General features: G+C 43.1%; 1 protein-coding gene across 1 annotated transcript in view; it reads left to right on the top strand.

The window, feature by feature from the left end:
- Nucleotides 1–321: 321 nt before the first annotated feature.
- The window catches only part of LOC143034102 (IQ and AAA domain-containing protein 1-like), a 110,246-nt gene continuing 96,659 nt past the window's right edge, over nt 322–13,908 (top strand). The window contains exons 1-2 of the mRNA XM_076200045.1: nt 322–416; nt 641–731. Coding sequence (XP_076056160.1) covers nt 322–416; nt 641–731 — 186 coding nt within the window. The remainder of the gene's footprint in view (nt 417–640; nt 732–13,908) is intronic.

Genomic DNA, 13,908 nt, shown 5'->3' with positions numbered 1-13,908 from the left:
GTTGAAATTGATACACAATGCTATCAAGCATTGGGCGGCATTTTGTAGGACCACTGGCAGGCATCCGTCATTGGTTCATAGTAGTTGTATTAAAAAAAAATCTTTTATCGAAAGTATATCTTCTAGTTTGTGTGAGTTAAATTAATCTATGTGGATCCCCAGTTGGAATTTATTGAATATATCTAGGCCTTGCTCCAACTGTATGTGGTGCAAAGCAAATTTCAGGAGTGGTATTCCGTTTGTTTTACACACTTTGGTAAAGGTTTATATTTTCCATTCCACATGTAATTCTATTTGACAATCAAATAGGTGATCACTATTATGTATGCAACAGAAACGCGGGGGGACGTTTGGGATCTTTATTGTGACGTTAAGCGTACAGAAGAGAACCACAATAGGAGAGCTACATGCTCCCAGTAAGACAGACGGCTATAGACTGACGTGGGGGCAACGTCGTACTCCCTGCGCAGAAGGAAGGCGATGCCACGTCCTACATATTCAATCAATGAGGGCCTTGTGCCCGTGACAGAGTCCTTTAGTCCTTGTAACCCTATGGTGCCCTGCTCGTGTCGAACGCCAGGGCCCCTCATAGCACTATACCACAATCACAACTGTAATTATATACTTATCTATTTCACAGAACGTACAATGACCTATGGGGTGCGACCCAGAGCCACCTCACCCGTGTGTTGGAAAGTGAACAAGGAACTGAAGCTGCTTTCCATCATGATGTGAGCCTGTATAATTAATTTTTTCGTTAGACCACAGCAGAGATATCCTTTTTTTTTTCCTCAAAACTTGCATGCATTATTATTTGTTACCTTCACTTGTTGAAAGCAAGACCAAACCAGTGCTGCCATGAATTTAGTTCATATACAGAAAGTAGCTGTTCAGATCACAGTAGGATTTTGTGGAAGTCAGAGCTTGCTGTTAAGAAAAAAAAAGTCTATTTTTTCACATTCATGAATATCATACCATACTTTAACTTTCCATTGTCTTTATACCTACATAGTACGGAGCACTATACAAACCTGACCATAATTTTTTATTATACGAGGGTCATTCCAAAAGTAAGGCCTCATATTTTTAACTCAAAAAGTTAAAGAGCTACGAAGACGGGAGTGGCACCATTAAAACGAGCGACCTTTTGTGCTCCAGAATTTATTTTTCTACGTATTCACTACCAGTCTCAATGCACTTTTGCCAGCGATGAACGAGAGCCTTGATGCCTCAGTCGTAAAAGTCAGCGCCTGCCGAGGCGGTCCATTTTTTCACGGCTGCGATTACGGCGTTGTTGTCGGGGGAAACTCTGCCCACGTAATGCGTCCTTCAGAGGTCCGAACAAGTGGAAGTCTGACGGTGGCAGCACCGTCCAGCCGAACTTAGTCACACATTCCGCGGTCTTCAAACTTGTGTGTGGCCTGGCGTTGTCGTGTTGCAAACGGAATGTTTCCCTTTTCTCTGGCCTTACACGGGCAATCCGGGCCTTCAGCTTGGCCTACGTTTCAACGTAACGGTCAGAGTTGACAGTCGCCTCTGGTTTCAAGAAATCCAGGAGGATGACGCCTTTCCTGTCCCAGAAGACGGTGCACATCATTTTGCCTGCAGATGTCTGCGTCTTGAACTTCTTCTTTGCTGGGGAGTGTGAGTGGTGCCATTCCATCGACTGTCGTTTGGAATCCGGCTCGTAGTGGTAACACCACGTCTCGTCACCAGTGATGATGCGGTCCAAGAATCCGCCACCTTCGTCTTCGTACCAAAGGTGACGGATATCCCGTCGGTGGTCCTTTTGGTCCTGCGTGAGCATTCGTGGAACCCACCTAGCACACACTTTGTTGTATCCTAGGGATGACAACATCGTTTCCAGAGCACTGACACCCATATCCAACTCTACACGCATTCCATTCACCGTTATCCGCCGATCAGCACATCTCTGTCGCCTCTCTGAAATCGACGAACCCATCTCCTAACTGTGCTGACATAAACTGCATCGGCTTCGTAAACGTTCACCAGGCGCCGGTGAATGTTGATTGGTTCAATTTTTTCTGTATGGAGGAATTCAATGACGCATCTCTGCTTCTGACGCACGTCTATGACAGGGATTGCTTTCTTAGAGTGCCACACCATCAGTATCTGCAACAGAGAGAGGAAACTTTCAGGTCATGAGTGCATAAGTTCAGTCGTCACAACCATGCAATTTGCAATCCCCTCAGATCCCTTTGGGTGGAATAAAAAATAGGAGACATTACTTTTGGAACGACCCTCGTAGCAGGACTGGCATTCTGCATGTAGTGTAGAATTTAACTAAGTTTAATCTACTTAGATATATAAAAAGATAAATGATGTGGGTGTTCTTATGAGTTTCCATAATCAATGAACAATGAAGTTTTGATAATGCTTTGGTATGTATTATTCCGTACTGAGGTATTGATTGCATGTTGCTTGTTATCATGCAGTGGTTGTTGCATTGTAGCATGCTGTCAATATTTTAGGAAATTTTTTGGGACGCCCCTATGGGCTGAAGCCAACATGATCTATTTTAGAGTAAAATCTCTAATCACAGAGGAATGATGCTACTTTTATTCTACATCTGTCCCTTCTTTATGCTGTTCCCTTGAAACTGTCGTTTACCACTTCTGTGACTCTACGTCTCCCTGTGGTGGTGGAGGTGGAGGGCTAGGGATCCTGCTCACATTATGTTCATCTTATGAAAAAGTCAAGACATAAGAGGTTCTAGGAGAACTCCAACCGGAACCCTAAAATCTACGTCATTAAATGTGCGTGGTGGTAGTACAGATGAGAGCAAAAGGAGAGAGGTTGTGATATTGTTAAGCGAAATTAAGATGAAAGGGAGAGTGGTGGGGAGAGTATTGGGAGTGATGAGGAGACGAGGGAGAGAAGGAGTTTCTCTGTTTGTAAGTGATAAAGGAGAAGCACGTGGTGGAATAGAGGGAAGTGTCGTCAAGGTTAATGTGTGTGAAGGTGAAACTGGGATGGGAGATAAGGGTTTTTGTTAGTACATATTGACCTGGTACTGAGAAAAGTGAAGAGGAGAGGGAGGATTTTTTGATAATTTTAAATGAATGTTTAGAGAATTTTAGGAGGGATGTCAATGAAGTAGTGTTTGGGGATCTGAATGCTAGGGTTGGGGGGTAAGCCAATAGATGGAGTGTAGCGGAGGTAAGGTGCTACGTTGTAATTCAATGTAGCGGCGTAAGGTGCTACGTGGTAATTCACTCTATTCGAATTTTTCTCCTTTATTAATAAATTATAACACAGTTTCTGTACACAATTCTTCACTAGGGCACGTCACACACCGACTGCTCCTTGACTCGTGCAGTCCGGTTTTGTCTTCCGGAAATGCTGAGTCTGCTGAATTTTGAGGTGCTCTCAGTCACCTTGTCAAGATTTTTAGTCGGAGTGTTTGGCCCTTTACAAGTTTGTTCTTGGTTCATAATTACTACCTATATCCCATTCTACAATACATAATATATCCAGGGGGGAAGGGTTGATTACTATTGTGTTGCCGTGTGTTATTCCGAATTGGCGATTGACTGCATCTATTGGTGTGTGTTCGTGTGTCTGTGTGTGAGTCCGCCTCTGTGCGCTTGCTAAATTGCTGATTCGGCAGTCGCCGCACTGTGGCTCGGAGCGGAAGTGTGGCGCCACGATGTCTGGGTGAATGTGACGTTGTCCGCATGGTGCATGGGAACGTGGTGATGTGGTTAATGTGGTGTATACATATCGCCCTCCCCCTGGGGTTAGGTGCCACCCGGCACCTAATGGTACATGGTTAACAAATATAATATTGATATATATATATATATATATATATATATATATATATATATATATATAGTTATATAGTCAGAGACACAAAATCTTTGGGTGGTTATAAGTGGAGAAGGGTGTGTGTGATGTTGAATTGATTATGAGGGTTCCAAGAGGACATGTTGAACAAGAAATAATGGGTATGTGATGTTGTGTCTCTGAATGGGGACTAAGGTTGTGTTTCACCAGTATTCATATATATTTTCAACTTTTATCTATGAGTTTGTGTGACACTTATATATTATTTCTGAGAAACTCTCATCTGTGAGTTTGTATGGCACTATCTGTGTTTTCTAAGAAACTCTTATCTGTGAGTTTGTATGGCACTATAGTATGTTAAGATATTGGTGAGACACAAGGTAAAACTTATCCTAGGTTTACAGCAATTTGGGAAAACCTTTTTCAAGCACTTATTTCATGCAAAAGTACTTTGTTATTATTATTATTATAAAAATGATGATTAAGGTTGAGAGGGCAGTGGAGGCATAGGGTAAGATTTTATATTGTAGGTCTAAAGAGTCTATATCAAGGGTAGTTGATTTGTTTAGGAGACGTACCATGTCTATCTCACTTGGGAGGATGGTATCGGGGATCTTAGGGAGGGGTGGGAGTATTAGTTGGGTTATGGGACCTAGATTGTGGGTGGTGTTTAGAGTGCCTTGGTAGTGGAGTTGGTTAGGTAGGAGCATTGAGTCCATCATATAGATGTGACAGGTGTCTGGTAGGGTGATAGAGCCGTTGATCTTATGATGGGAGGGTGGTTTGTGTAGGCATATTACGGATACTATTGTGGGGTGGGGAGGAAAAATGAAGTGTTTATTTCCTACGTGGATGTGGTGTATTTGAGTGTTGTCCGAAAAGCGAAAGTCGCATGTCTCGGAAAGGTTGACTTTGGGTGTTGTGAGTTCTGAGAGGCAAGGTTGGGATTTGGTTAGTTGGAAATGGAATGGGTAAGCTGGGCAGATATAGAAGTTTGGACGTGCTGTCTTGCAGGTTGCCATGGTTTCTGGGGAGGTAAGGGTTATCCATTGTCCATCAGTTGATTTTAGGATGGTGGAGGTTGGCAGGTTGAGGGTCATGGTGCGGTTTTGGTAAGGGTAGGGAAAGGGGTAAATTTCCCAAAGGGAGGATCTCTTGATCGGGTCCATAGGTATGTGGATAAGAATAGATTCTTGAAAGATAGTTAATGCTAGGATGGGGTAGTAGTAGTGGTTGCATCCTGTGGATGGAGTTTTTGTTTTAGTGATTAAGGATATGTATATCTGACTCTCGCTAAGGTTATAGTGGTCGGAAGGAAGTAGAGAAGGTTTGATAGATATGCGGAAAGAAGTTCTTATTGTAATGTTGGCCATTTTAACCTCCACTGAGGAATGCATGACGTCCTGCATCTTCAGGGGCGAGAGCTAAAGTGTATGTTTTAGTTGCGTCGACGTAGTGTCATGTGATGGGAATTTCGCTTGGTTGGGTTATTTGTTAGTCTGGTGGGTGGGTTCTGGTTGGGAGGTGGGGTTGCGTTTAGGTTAAGTTTGACTTTTCTTAATTTCTCTCCGTGTATGGTTACGGTTGTGTGATCGGAAGGGTCCGTTAATAGGAAAACATTGTTGGGGAGTGAGGTTGTGACTGTGAAGGGGCCTAGGAACTTGGGTTTGAGTTTGTTAGTTCTATTAGAGTCTCTGACCATGACTGTGTCTCCAAGTGTTATGTTGAGTGGAGATGATCGTTTGTGTTGTTTGGTTTTGGTTTTTTCTTGGGCTGCTTTGAGGTTTTCTCTGACCTGTTTGTATATACTTTGCATGCCTCTTTTTAGGCATTGTGTAAGGTTTTCTAGGTTGTATAAGGGGGGTGGGGGTTGGTTAAAGATTTGGTAGGGTAGCCGCATTCTTTGGCCAAATATGATCTCATGGGGGGACATCTTTGTTGCGGAGTTGACTGTGCTGTTGATACTGGCTTGTACCTGGGGTAGCCAATCTTCCCAACTATCCGAAAGATCGTTGGCCAAAGGTCTGAGGATTTCAAGCACTTTTCTATTAGTGCGTTCTACTAGTCCATTCCCTTGTGGATGGTAGGCAGTGGCGAAGGTTTGATTTATGTTGTATAAATGTGCTATTTCGCGCATTACTTCGTTCTTGAATTCAGAACCGTTATCAGACAGCATTTGTCTTGGTATATTATACCTGCAGAATATGTTGTTAACCAATGCTTTGGCCACAGTCTCTACTGTTTTGTCTTGTAGTGGAACTAGGATTGTGTATTTTGACAGATAGTCGACTGCCGTGAGTACATAATTGGAACCTTGATGGCTCGTTGGCATTTTAAGTAGGTCAATGCCAAGTGTTTCCCATGGTTCAGCAGGGAGTGGGATGTCTTTGATATTGAGTTGTTTGGGGTCAGGTCCTCTGAATTGGTTGCAAGTGACACATGAGTCTATATGTGTGGTTATGTCTTTTTTCATATGTGTCCAAAAATATGAATGCCTAGCAGTAGTCAGTGTCTTATCCCTGCCTGAGTGGCCTCCCATTGCGCTGTCGTGCAATATGTGTAGGACCTTGGGAACTGGGGCTTTGGGGATGACAGTAACTTCTCTGTCGTTAGTGGTTCTCCTTATGATTCCGTCGACCAGTTTGAGTTCCTCTATAGGGACAGGTGGTCGGGACTGTAAGGGTGTTCTTGAAAGTAGATGTTGTTTTACTTTAGACCATGTCGGGTCTTTGTCTGTTTCTTCTCTAAGGTCTTGCATAGGAATACAGGTTGTTTTTGTTAAGGTTGATATGTGAATTTGTCTGCTTAGTGAGTCTGCTACTACGTTAGCTTTTCCAGCTAAGTATGTGATTTTAGGGTCAAAGTCTAGTAAGGTGGTTTTCCACCTAGCAATTCTGCCATGTAGGTCTTTAGAGTTAAAGAGGTAGACTAGGGGTTGGTGGTCTGTAAAGATGTTTATCTTGTATCCTAGTATGAGATATTTGAAATGTTTTAAACCCCATATCAATGCAAGTCCTTCTTTGTGGGTTGTTGAATAATTACTTTCAGGCTTATTTAGTACTCTACTTGCGTATGCAATGGGGTGCTCTTTCCCGTTTTCATCCTTTTGTTGTAGAACTGCGCCTATTCCTTTAGAGGAGGCGTCGGTGTAAAGAAGGAATTCTTTCTTCATGTCAGGAAAGGCTAGGACAGGAGTTGTGGTAAGAGCATGTTTAAGGGTGTCGAAGCTTGTCTGTTCCGCTTCAGACCATTTGAATGTCTCGCCTTTTCTTGTGAATTTGGTGAGAGGGGATGCTATGTGTGCAAAATTTTGTATGAAGTGTCTATAGTATGAGGCTAGTCCTACGAAACTTCTTGTTTCATCTGCGTTTCTAGGGGTTGGGAAATTTGCTATGGCATTTATTTTGTCTGTGGTGGTATGGATGCCTTGGGTGTCTACCTTATGGCCTAGGAAGGTGAGTTCCGTCTGTAGGAATTTGCACTTTCCTAGTTGGATTTTCAATCCCGTGCTTTTTAGTCTTTTTAAGATAATCTCTAGTATATGGAGGTGGTCAGTTTGTGTGGGGCTATAGATGATGAGGTCGTCTAAGTAGACGAATAATGAGATTCCTATCATATCGCTGAAAATGCGATTCATTAATCTCTGTTGGGTTGAGGGGGCATTCTTAAGGCCAAAGGGCATGTGCTCGAAGTGGAAATGTCCCTTATCTGTGGAGAATGCAGTTACGGGTTTTGATTCATCTGTCAGTTCCACTTGCCAGAAGGCTGACTTAAGGTCAATTGTGGAAAACACAGAATTCCCGTTTCCTATAGATTGCAAGACATCTTGCATGGCAGGTAGTGGGTGTGGGTCAGATTGAGTTAGGTGATTGATTTTCCTAAAATCTACAACAGGGCGTAGAGTTCCGTCTTTCTTAGGGACTAGGAAGAGGGGACTGTTCCAAGGGGAATCTGAGTGAGAAATTACACCTTGGTGTAACATATCATGCACTCTGTTTTTTTCTTGTGTTTTCCTTCTGTGGGGTATGCGGTAAGCGGGGGTGTATGAGGGGGTGGTGTTGGGGGGGATTTGGATGTGGTGTTTAGTTATATCACATTTGCCTAGAGGTTCGCCTTCTAAGGCGATAGCCGATCTATTCCTTTGGAGGAGGTTTAGTAGCTTGTTACGTATCTCTTCGTTGGCTGATGTTGTTATTTGGTTGGGGTGGATAGGGGTGAGGTTTTGTGTTTGTCCTAAAGTGTTGATGTGTTGTGGGAGTGGTTCTTGGATTGGGGAATTATGGAGGTGGACTGAACAAATGTTTGTGTTCTTTCTGATTTTGCGGTGTTGGTCGGAGAGATTTGTTAACATAGCTAGGGTGTGTTTATTTTCTGACACTAAATCCCATGAAGGTTCGAGGGATATGTTGTTAACTCTTGACGTATCTGGGTCAATTATGACATCCTGATGTTCGATTGCTCCGGGTATATAAAGTGGGACTGTTATTGAATGTCTAGGGGGTATGATGACTGTGTTAGACATCAGTGCCTTTGAGGTGACATAAGGTGGTGGACGGAATGAGTAGCTCTTAGTTGGAGTGGGGTTATTTAAGCCAGATAGACATGAAAGAGGTTGTGTGTCTGGATCGGGTGTTTCAGGGATTTTGGAGTTGTCATTTTCATCTCGGAAGGAGATTTTGTTGGTATCTAAGTTGATGATGGACTTCCATTCTCGTAGGGACTTTAAACCTATTATCCCTTGGTGGTCGAGACTCCATGCATCTGCTAAGTGGAAGGATGTGAGGCCTACCTTAGATTTGTTAATTTCTATATCTAAGTCTATCATATCATGAAGTGATATGGTACTTCCTTCTATCAGTAGGCCTTCTGTGTTGGAGTACTGGATTTGGGGTGGGTCATTAAGTGATTCGTAGAGAGCTCTGGGGATGAGGTTCAGGTTTGTGCCTGTATCAACCATCATGTCAACACTGATTTGATCTAGTGTTACCTTTAGAGTGATATAGTTGTGGGGTGGGTCGGACGTTCCTATGGTGGTCTGGTGCGTGAGGCTGGTACACGTTCCCCCAATCGGTGTTGAGTTGTGTGTGTTGAGTTTGACGTTCTGTGGGAGTACGGTGTTTGTTGTGATGCCGTAACTGGTCTGTTTGTTCTCTGATGAGGATGTGGTTGTGATCTTTGTTGAGAGCATTCCTCGTTGGAGTGAGTTGTGGTTTTGTGTAGGTTGCAGTATTTACCTGGCCGTGTTGGTCTTGATATGTTGAGTGGTGTGTGTGTGGGGGGGGGGGTGCGTGGGTGATTGGTTTTGTTGTTGGGCTCTACATTGGGAATCTGTGTGGGAGGTAGTTCCATGAACTGAGCAAGGGGTAGTGCGGTGTTGTGTCTGTGGTTGTTGGTGTTGCTGTGCTCTACATTGGGCATCTGTGTGAGTCGTTGTTCCATGAACTGAGCAAGGGGTAGTGCGGTTTTGTGCTTGTATTTGTTGTTTTTGTGTGCAGTCTCTGGTGTTGTGAGCTGTTGAAAGATGGTAGGAACACCAGGTTGATGGTTGTGCTGTATTGGGGCTAGGGGCCTGGTGTGACTGAAGGCTATTTAGTCTAGCATAATGGTGCTGGTCGGAGAGGGAAATGTTGCAAGCGTTGGTGATATCTAAGATATAATTATAAGCTAATGGGTTTCTGGTGTTTAAATCCCTTCTAGCTGCTTCTTTTTGACACTTTGGTGGGAGTTGGGAAAGATAAAGGCCTATCTCTAGTAATGTGTATAGGTTTTCTAATGTCATTGCTTTTTTTTCCTGAGATGTTTGTGAAGGTCCAAGGGCTTTGGTTTTCTAGATTTTCCCTAATTTCTTTTATTGCATTGGCAACATTGTCTTTGATGTTAGTCTGTTTTTGAGTTCTAGTGTTGTTTAGAAATGTGAGGAGAAAGTTAATGTTGTTTGTTTGTTTGTTCTGAAAGACATTAAACAGATGGGATTTGTATTCATTGTATGTGATTCCACCAGCAATAAGGTTATCAAGCATTCGAGCCGTGGATCTATGCTCATCTGAGGCTTGTATATTCTGGCGGCATAGATTTATCTTCTCTAAGTTAGAGTAGTTAGGATTTTTAGAGAAAAAAAGGTCACATGCCGTTAGGAAGTCAGTGATGGAGAGTCCGCTAGTTTGAGAGAAGGTGGGGACTTTGGTTAGAGGGGAGATAGTTTGGTAGTTATTGACTATTGTAGGTTGGTGTTGGGATGTATGTGGGTTGGTTGGCAGTTGGGTTGGGTGGGGATGTTGTGATGGGAGTTGTGGGTGAGGATGTTGTGATGGGAGTTGTGGGTGAGGATGTTGCGATGGATTTGGGTAGGGGTTTGAGGTGAAGGATGTTTGACTTGACGTTTGGAGAAGGGCAGGCTAAGTTCTCGTATACATGGGTTGTGGGGTTTGGGGGTTGTTGTTGGGGGTCTACATGAGGGGCAACTTGGAGTTGTGGTGAGGTGTGGGGGAGGGGGTTGAGGGGTAAGAGTGGTTGGTTTGCGTCAAGCAGTTCTTCGTGGAATGGGACATATTCTAAGTGTGGGTTGTCAACGTTATTCTCGGGAATAATTGTAGAATCTACTTTAGGTGTGGAATGATCGATGTCACTGGGGGGTTTCTTTTCTTTCGATTGAGAAAGGAATGAGTCAATTAAATTCTTGACTTTGGATCTCGTTCCTGAAGCCATGTTAGTGTCTAACTAGGGATGCGTGCATTACCTAAAAAATAGTGTGTTATAGTTAGATAAGGGGAGAGATATAAGTCATCAATGGGTAATATATAGAATATTCTAATAAAAATGTGTATAATGCAAACAAGAATCACTTAACTGATAAAATGCATATCAAAATGATACAATGTATGTAAAACAGGGTAATAATAATGTCATAAAATTGTAAATATGCATAAAAGGGTAATATGAAAGTTCTTGTAGGTACAATATATATAACAAGGTAATAGTGAAATCTATAAAAATTAATGCATGTACAATTATATTATATAGCACTGTTACCTTGGACACTCGAAGTTGTAAGTGTAGACAGCTGTGTAGTTACCGTTAGGTGGGGCTGTCGCTGTCCGTAGATTGGTTTGTTTTGACGGTGGGCAATTACCTCCAGGTGAGGCTGCTTGTGGTTGGGTACATCTAGACGTATGAAGTCTAGGTGTATGGTGCTCGCATGGAATGGGAGAGAAAGCGAGTATCAGGGGGATTTCAGGGGTAGACGGGAATTATTAATATAATAAAATGGTATGAAGGGTGGATAGGAATTACAATATTTACCTTGATATGGGTTTTAGGTGGTTGGAGTCGGTTGCGACGATTGCCCGGAATTGTGTACTTGGTGTTATTGTGCTTGAATGGTGATAGAGTTGACAGATTCTTCTATTCTGACAGAGGTGTCACTGTAGACATCTGTCTACAGAGACTATGGTAGCTTACTGCCACCAGGTGGTTTAAAATCGAAAGCCTTCGATTTCACCACCGATTCTAAGATTGATGCAATCTTAGAATTCAGACTGTCGTCTCGAAGGGAGTGGTTGGTGGAGGGGTAGTGGGTAGACGTGTCGTTTGCTTGGAAGCTTGCTGACGAAGCAAACGATTTCTTCTTCGTTGACCGTGGTCTGCTCCTTCTGAGTGGTAGGCGTGGCTCGAATGGCTGAAGATTTTATTCGGCCTTCTGTGGTAGGCACGAGTGTAACCAGTGTTTCTTGGTGTAAAGTAGGCTTGACTCTTCGGAGTTTAGAAATGGGAAGCACCGCTCGCCAGTTGGATTGGTTGTGTAACCTTGGTTGTATGGCTGAGGACGGCGTTTCTATTCAGAGCGTGGGAGCACCGCTGCCGCCAATGTAGCGGAGGTAAGGTGCTACGTGGTAATTCAATGTAGCGGCGTAAGGTGCTACGTGGTAATTCACTCTATTCGAATTTTTCTCCTTTATTAATAAATTATAACACAGTTTCTGTACACAATTCTTCACTAGGGCACGTCACACACCGACTGCTCCTTGACTCGTGCAGTCCGGTTTTGTCTTCCGGAAATGCTGAGTCTGCTGAATTTTGAGGTGCTCTCAGTCACCTTGTCAAGATTTTTAGTCGGAGTGTTTGGCCCTTTACAAGTTTGTTCTTGGTTCATAATTACTACCTATATCCCATTCTACAATACATAATATATCAAGGGGGGAAGGGTTGATTGCTATTGAGTTGCCGTGTGTTATTCCGAGTTGGCGATTGACTGCATCTATTGGTGTGTTCGTGTGTCTGTGTGTGAGTCCGCCTCTGTGCGCTTGCTAAATTGCTGATTCGGCAGTCGCCGCACTGTGGCTCGGAGCGGAAGTGTGGCGCCACGATGTCTGGGTGAATGTGACGTTGCCCGCATGGTGCATGGGAACGTGGTGATGTGGTTAATGTGGTGTATACAGGAGTAGTAAAAAAAATTGGGGTACCAGGTAAGAATCTTGGTAGAGAGATGAAGTTGGAGATGTGTTTAGACAATTATCTAATTGTAACAAACAGAATATAAGGAGAGTCAAGCATAAGTATACATGGGGAAGGGCAGTGAAGGGAAGGGTGGTTGATAGGGCAATAATGGACTTTGTAGTGGTACTCAAAGGTTGAGCAGTAGTCGTCACTCAGGTCAGGTCAACCGGGTAGCTGCTTCAAATAGTGATATGGTGAGTGGTTGTGTTACCGTATTCAGCCCCGATGAGGTACAATCTCTACTTAGTAGAATTGAAGCCTTGGAGGATACTGTAAAGTGCCTTAAAGAGGAGAATCGAGTTCTCCGCTTGAAGGCCCAAAATACGGAAGACAAAACTAGCTTGGAGCCTGGATGAAAAACGGTGACAAATAAGATGCAGAAAAGTGGAAAAAAGTCCTCACCTGCCCCACTCAATTACAAGAACTCGTTTCAAGCACTAGCGGGTCTAGAGGAAGAAGAAACTAAGGAAATTCAAGAGAAAAAAGGGAAGGGCAGACGCTGGATCCCTGCCCACAGGTAAGATTTTGGTTGTATGAGACATTCAAGTGAGGTACTTAGACAGGGCCATCTGTGATAAAGATAGGAAACATAGGACGCAGGTGTGTTTCTTCGGCGCGGGGATAGGAGATGTTAGAGATAGGATTGAAGAGTGTTTAGTTGGGGAAGGTAAGGCCCCTGTCGTTTGCTTAAGTGCTGGGGGGGGGGGGCAATGACATAGGTAAGTTAGGGAGTGAGGAATTGTTTGCGCGGTTCCGGGATGCGCTAGAAAATATTAGGAATAAGGGAGGTGTTCCTGATGTATGGAATCCTTCCGAGGCGTAGAGTTGAAGGCATGTGGCATTCCAGGGCTATTGCAATGAATTGCAGGCTAGCAAAACATTGTAAGGCCAATGGATGGGCATTTGTCAACAACTGGGATCGCTTTTACGGTAGGAATCATCTATATACAAGGGACGGGGTGCACTTGTCGCCCAGAGGATTTCGGCTCCTTGCTGAATCCCTTGACCGAGAAATAGGCATCCTACAGGGTTTTTTCGGGTAGATTACGTGGGAGTAGGGGGGAAAGTATCGGATTATAGTTTAGGCATTAGAAACAACTTAGAGAGGGACTGTGAAAAGAATCACCAAAGCAGGTGGAGGGAAGATAAACTAAAAGTTTACTATACAAATTGCAGAAGCATAATTAACAAAATTGATTTGCTGCTAGGTAAAGCATGGATAGAGAATTTTGATATTATAGCTATTACTGAATCATGGATCAATATGGCTGATAAATATTTCCTTCCGGAAATCGAAATAGAAGGATATAAGTTTTTTTTTCACAAGGATAGGATTGGCAGGTTAAGAATACAATAAACTGTATTGTCAGCAGTTCGATTAAGGAAGAGGACTGTACGGAATCTATTTGAGTAGAGATTATAGGCAAGAATAAGAAAATTATTATTGGCGTCTTGTACAGACTGATCCGAGGGGAGAAAATACTCTGGACTTAATTTTAACTAATAATGAGCACCTAAAGAGTAACGTAAAAATGGGAGATAGTCTAGGCTCTAGCGATCATCAAGAAATAAGATTTAATATTATTTGGGAAGAATTAAAAAGTA

Source organism: Oratosquilla oratoria, chromosome 16 (assembly GCF_046742065.1).
Source record: "Oratosquilla oratoria isolate Oo_2021 chromosome 16, ASM4674206v1, whole genome shotgun sequence".
In the NCBI taxonomy this organism is placed as follows: Eukaryota; Metazoa; Arthropoda; class Malacostraca; order Stomatopoda; family Squillidae; genus Oratosquilla; species Oratosquilla oratoria.
This window is presented reverse-complemented; position numbering and strand designations above follow the sequence as displayed.